At 41.0% G+C, this 6,295-nt stretch overlaps 1 protein-coding gene across 1 annotated transcript; it reads left to right on the top strand.

Moving 5' to 3' along the window:
- The first annotated feature begins 3,458 nt into the window (after positions 1-3,458).
- On the top strand, positions 3,459-4,547 carry LOC147903932 (heavy metal-associated isoprenylated plant protein 44-like). The gene is made up of 3 exons (XM_087372936.1): positions 3,459-3,620; positions 3,797-3,872; positions 3,990-4,547. The coding sequence occupies exons 1-3, from the start codon at positions 3,615-3,617 to the stop codon at positions 4,292-4,294; spliced, it is 387 nt and encodes a 128-aa protein (XP_087229062.1). The 5' UTR covers positions 3,459-3,614; the 3' UTR covers positions 4,295-4,547.
- Positions 4,548-6,295: the final 1,748 nt, after the last annotated feature.

Consider the following 6,295-nt stretch of genomic DNA (forward strand, 5'->3'; position numbering starts at 1 on the left):
CTAGAGGCTAGTGAACTAGAGGATCTGCAAGTCTATGATGTAGGTGATCAATTGTATTTAAATCTTGAGATAGACATATTTGGTGTGCAAGACTTGAAGCCGTCAATGTAAAGGCCACTGATTCATAGTTTTGACATCAATGAGACTTCTTATGTGTAATTTGGTCCGAGGGTCACATTTTATAGTGACATTTTATACATTAATTTGTATGTTAAGTTCACTATCAATATATGAGTGTTTTGATCTCAATTTTGGTGTACATACTCTTATATTTTTTATCTTTCAAATGACCAAACTTGTGGTCCAAAATTATTTTGGGACCCTTGGAAATGACGTTTTGTAAAAACATTGGTATGGAAAAGTGTACCCAGAAGTTGATGAAAGCGTTAATAAAAGCGTTTGTGCAAGGGTTAGTAGTAGTCGGTATGGCAGTCGATATATATGTCGGTATAGGGGTCGATATATACCGATCCCTATACCGACATATATACTGACTATCATACCAATTGCTATTTTGACATACACACCAACACCTTCCCCGCCCGCTAACCATGTCGACAATCTTTGTGCCTGTGCTCATGAAGCATCGAAAGATAGCGTTCAAAAGAGGCCTGTGTCTTGTAGTGATGTTCAAGATTAGAATGTATACTACAACCTGAAAGCAAAGTTTATCGAATTCCATTGAGCAAGGCATAAGTTATGGGTCCGACAAGACAAAACATGCCATGAACCTCATTAAAAATGGCTAGACGCAAGCGAACATTAACCCTGGCATGATTTTAGTGAATTGAGGGACTTTAGAATAGAAAAAATCAAAGTACAAATGAGCAAACTAATGGATGAATTAGGTGAGAGATAGTAGGGAGATGAGATACTTATCTTACAAAAGGGATTCAATTGTTTAGTAACAGCTTTATGCAAATAAAGAAAAGATGCCAAGTTTTCATTTTAAGCATTCTATGTTTGTCAAGGTCTGAGGTTAGATCTCCACTACCCTATCAAACCCCTTTAAAAATTGGACTAAAGGTAAATAAATGATCATACATAAAAACTAGAAAACAATCAAAGACTAAATTTCAAATCAACAAACGACACCTCTGACAAAAGATAGATCCAACACCTCACCATACCCTGCCACATCACCTCACTAGCTCCATGTTACCCAAGAATTTGGCCCACCCATGCCTCACCACATATCCTAGTCTATCCAATCGACACTTTTCCCACTCTGTTGCATAGATTGCCCGTGTTTGCTCGTCTCTCGTCATCTGGACATTGCTCGTCTGCTCCTCTTTGTCTGCAAACTTTGTAAACTACACTGCTTTTCTCGTTCTTGTCTGCACTGCATTGCTCGTGTACACTCTAGTCAACTTTGCATGCATCTACATGATCTTTGCCCTTGTCTGGCCATCTACTTGTTGCCTACATTTGTGCTAAAATTTGAAGGCTTCATCAGGCATCAAAGCTCTCCAAGCCTTCATATGAAGTAGGGAAAAAATTTTAGCCTGTAAAAGAAACTCAGTCTAAAATTTTAGCCTTCATGCAGAGAATGCCACTTGTAGGGAGCAAATTGTAAAAGAAGGCCGTCTATGCAGACTAACCTTCAGATTTTTTAAATATGTATATATATGTGTGTGATTTCTCTTGGAAGGTGGGGACTCTAATGTTTTTCTCTCTCACGGCACCTCAATCATTGAATGAAGTTGATTGGGCAAAGATATATGAGGCATGGTTGAATATGAAAAATCGTAGGCCTCTACAACTTGATGCATAAATGCCTTCTGATGTACTGGTCTTTTCCTTGGGCCTGACCAACCTGCTTAATATATCCAATATTTCTTCCTTTTTTTTAAATGAATTATTTATTTTCATATGCCTAGAGTGAATATTGAATGCCTTAAAGGCCATGAAAACTTCAAAACAAAGTTTTCATGGCCTTAAAGGCCATGAAAACTTCAAAACAAGTCTATGAAGTCTAATTTCAGATGCCTAGAGTGAATATTGAATGCCTTAAAGGCCATGAAAACTTCAAAACAAATCTATGAAGTCTAATTTTATTTTAGAGCTACAGTTGAAGGCCAAAGTTTCTCCATGGAAGGCCATTCATTGTATGAGGCCTTCCATATGAATGCTTACCCAGGCCTTCAAATTTCAACACTGGCCTACATGGCCCGCCAATGTTAGCTCTAGGCCCATCTCCCGAATTCTACAATGTCACCAACAATCACGTCACTGTAAACCCTAGTAAGACTCCATCACTCACATCAAAGCTGATAGCTATCGATCTGGATTGCAAGACTCCCATTGTTGAATATACTTTGCCGTGTGGGAAAAGCTTCATAACTATAATCTATCAATAAAGCTGAGCTATAGACTGTTGCATCGCCCGCCACTCATTGCTGATACTTCCCCATGTACAGATAGCTACATAACTATAATGTATCGCAAAAGCTGAAGAAACAATTGGTTCTCGCATCTCACCCGCATGCGGATCCATGGCAAGAAAAATATGAAAACCGGAAGTCGATAAAGTTTCATCTCGGTCCTCAAACTCTGACATATTCCAAGCTCGCTTCACAGTGTGGATGATCTCTCACAGTGCGCGAATAATGTTTGAGCATGAAACCACTGCAAGTCGATTTGTTTTCCTGATGCCACTGAAACCCATGTCCCTTTATATATATCTAAGGTGTATAATTGTTGCGATAGGCAGTACGCAGACGGACGTCACTGCGTCGACGCACTTTTTGCGCATTAATTTTGTTGCATTACCTAGTACGCCTGGAATTCAGCTTGCCTATTCGAATCTATGGGCGCGGCGCGCCCCATGATGCCGTGTTACATCTCTTGGAAACCGGCTGGCAGGATGAAGAAGAAACTGCAATGTATGAATAGGTTGCCGGACGTCATCAGTTTTAAGTATAGACTGAAGCTAGAAGGGTGTTGCCGGGTGCGAGACAAGGAGACAAACATGTGTAGGGGGATGGGCGGTGGACGTGAGACGAAGATAACTACAAGCTTGGACTAAACAATAATTACTTGCTTGGAGGTTGGAACACTTATGTCCCGCACCATCACGATGGCGACTTCCGTTTGATGATAGAGTTTGTGAAAGGTGATTCGAACTTCTAAGATGTTAAAGACGGAGATGCAATCCGAGCATCACTGACACCTTGCATCTAGTACACGGGATCCTTGGTGCGAGTGGATTTGGTCTTCCCTAAGCAGAGGCCAGCCACCATCGTTTTCTCCGATGGATAGCTGTCAAGCTGTGTGTCGCGACTCGCATTCCTCGGTTCTGATAATTTTACTTGCATGCCGTATACGTTTCGTTGGCCCCATGTTGGAAATTAGAACTGATTTGGACTTCTTGAAAAGGACATCGACCTTTAGATCAAATCTCAGCTACAGGAAGCTGGTAGCACTGAATTTCACATAAACTTACTGCTTCGCGAGAGACTGCGATATAAGGATCTGCTTTTTGCTCATCATTCCAAGGAGATATAAATTGTGGAATGCTCTGTGTGGACAGTCGTCTAAGCTATTCTGGAGATAATACCTACTTATCAAAGCTTTGCCAGTAATTTATACGGGTTGCATCACTAGTAGGAGTTATGGAGGTACGCCGTTCTTCTGATTTCAGTTTCACATTATGTACTTTCTTTCTAAAAGGCAGTAGGTTTAGAGGAAGAAATTATAGAGCACTTCTGTAATGCACCCCTGGTCTCCCTCCAATCGAGAAAGCTTCTTACTATCATCGTTCTCATTGTCAAAAGCAATTGGCCCTTCTCACCAGGTCGTAGAGCTTCGCGTGCGGTTGGATTGTAACGGGTGCGAGCGTAAGGTGCGCAACGCCCTCTCCAAACTGAAAGGTATAATGAGCTATGTTTGCAGACGTTCTTAAAATTTTCATGAGTTAGATGTACTTATAATTTGCACGAAAGGAATTTTTGCGACGGTGAGACTCTAATCTCGTGTAGTGGAAGCAGGTGTGGAGTCAGTGGATGTCAATCTGACGCAAGGCAAGGTGACCGTAACTGGATTCGTTGATAGGAAGAAAGTATTAAAGGCTGTGAGACGTACTGGCAAGAGCGCTGAGCTGATCATGCCGGCGTCCATATGCGGCTATAACCCATACTTGAAGGAGTCCGAAAAATTTGGCAAGACTTACAATTACAAGAAACATGGCTACAATGTCGTGGAGGGCTACACGAACCCAGCATCAATCATTCCCAAAAGTGGCCTAGCCGTGATGTTCAGCGATGACAACCCGAATTCCTGCTCCATAATGTGAATCAGGACAGCTTTTATCATTAAATAGTACTGTGTTCTTGAGCGATTGTCTCTAAAGATGGAACGAGATTATATGCCGCTGCCCCCCTAAATCGTCCACGATATCTGATCGGACATCTTGCATGCGATGATTCTGTCATCGGCTGTTTGCACTGACTGCCGTCAGCTCCCCACTAGGATCATACCGTATACGGATGTAGTTCTGAACAGTTACAATCAGTAATTATCTGTGAATCACTCACTTTTCCTCTCAATTTTATGTAAAGCAGTTCGTTTGAATTTTACCTTTCAATCCGACACAAGATGCTAGCGATGATTCTATTGCGCTACCCACTTCATTAATTCTGCAGCTAGACTGGATTTTATCTTAAAATATGTAAGTGGCATCATATGTTAACAGCATTTGGAACGAAGACATTCTATCCAAACTCATCCAAGAATGGCGGCTCGACTGTACACAAAAGGAATGAGAACCTTCAGGCACCGGGAGGAGCGAAGTGGATGACACCACAACAGGTGGCTCAGGGATATGATCTCAGCAGATCAGAGAAGCAAATGGTAAGTGGGATGATAGGCAGAATAAAGGAAACCTGGCCAACAGGCCACATATAAGGCCACATATACAAAGAGGCTAAGGACTTTAAGGGATTTGTATGGACGAATGGGAAGGCATTCACAAAGCTGCAGCCCAAAGATTTCAGGGACGAAGGCAACTCAATTGGGATGCTGGTTTTTGGGAAGAGGCAATGGAAATTCTTCGCCCCCATGGATGGACTAGTGAGATGGGGATGTAGACTCATAAATGTATGGAAAGCAACCCCATCCTTGAGACTCAATTTTCTGATGTGGAGAATTATGATGGGCAAGATGCCATTGAAAACAAGGATAGCAAAGTGGAACCAGAGAGTGTCCCCTTACTTCGCACTATGCAAAAACCTTAGAGAAACCCACATGCGCCTCTTTTGGGAATACCCAGTGACTAAAGAACTGTGGAGAGGACTGGAAAAAAAACTAGTAGACCTCAACATCAGGATCAAGATAAAGTGGAAGATGGCCCTCCTAGGGGACAAAAATGGGCAAAATGACCTCACCTACAGAATGATCCAAGCTCTCCGAGCACTAGCATTGCAGACTATGTGGCAATTTAGAAAAAATATCACATTTCAAAGAATCCCAGCAGGGATGCTACCAGTAGCAAGTAAGCTTGTGGAAATTAGGAAAACACTTAAATTTTTGGGAAAAAAAGAATGAAGCTTGTGAAGCACTTAGCCACCTATGGCGCTAGGAAGGCCTTTTAAAGGCGCAAATTTCATTATGTAACTTCCTTTATTATGTTACTTATAAATATCTTTTCACAAAAAAAAAAAAAAATCCGCCCTTGAGTCGCATGCCATCCTCCCAAAGGCAGCTTGCACAATAACACAAAGCACCCACAGACGCGCACATAGACACGTTTTCTTGACTTAAAAAAAACTTACGGGCGTATTTATTTGCACATATATTTGTGCATCTATAGACCCGCGTCTATATAACAAAGACAGACGCACTTTTAGACGCTCTGTAGAAATTTTAAAAAAATAGAAAGACATGTACATAGACGCGCTATAGAGTCTTTTTTTTAATAAAATCAGAAATTTGTATGGTTGAACAGAATGCTGGGTATGTTGTGTATGCTATGTAGTTATAAGAATCCCAATTCCACATTGTGCAATTCAATTCTTACAGCCAACCACATTTTAATTAGCATGATATTAAGCACGTCTATAGCCGATGATTACAATTCCGAATAAAACATTACAACTCCAAAAGGTTTAGTTTACAAGCCATTCATTGATAGAACGTTGCACAAAGAAATTGAAAGCCAAAAAAATAAAAGGAGTGTATATTAATTCATAGCCCAAAAAGTGCTTGTATGTACATATAGCACGAAGAAAAGCCACGTCATGTGGCTTCAAGTACCAAAAATAAGAGTCGGAGTGTATATACAAGAGAGGCATGAAGC

Source organism: Dipteris shenzhenensis, chromosome 3, assembly GCF_047967505.1.
Source record: "Dipteris shenzhenensis isolate YYH24624 ecotype China chromosome 3, Dip_SZ_1.0, whole genome shotgun sequence".
Lineage (NCBI taxonomy): Eukaryota > Viridiplantae > Streptophyta > Polypodiopsida > Gleicheniales > Dipteridaceae > Dipteris > Dipteris shenzhenensis.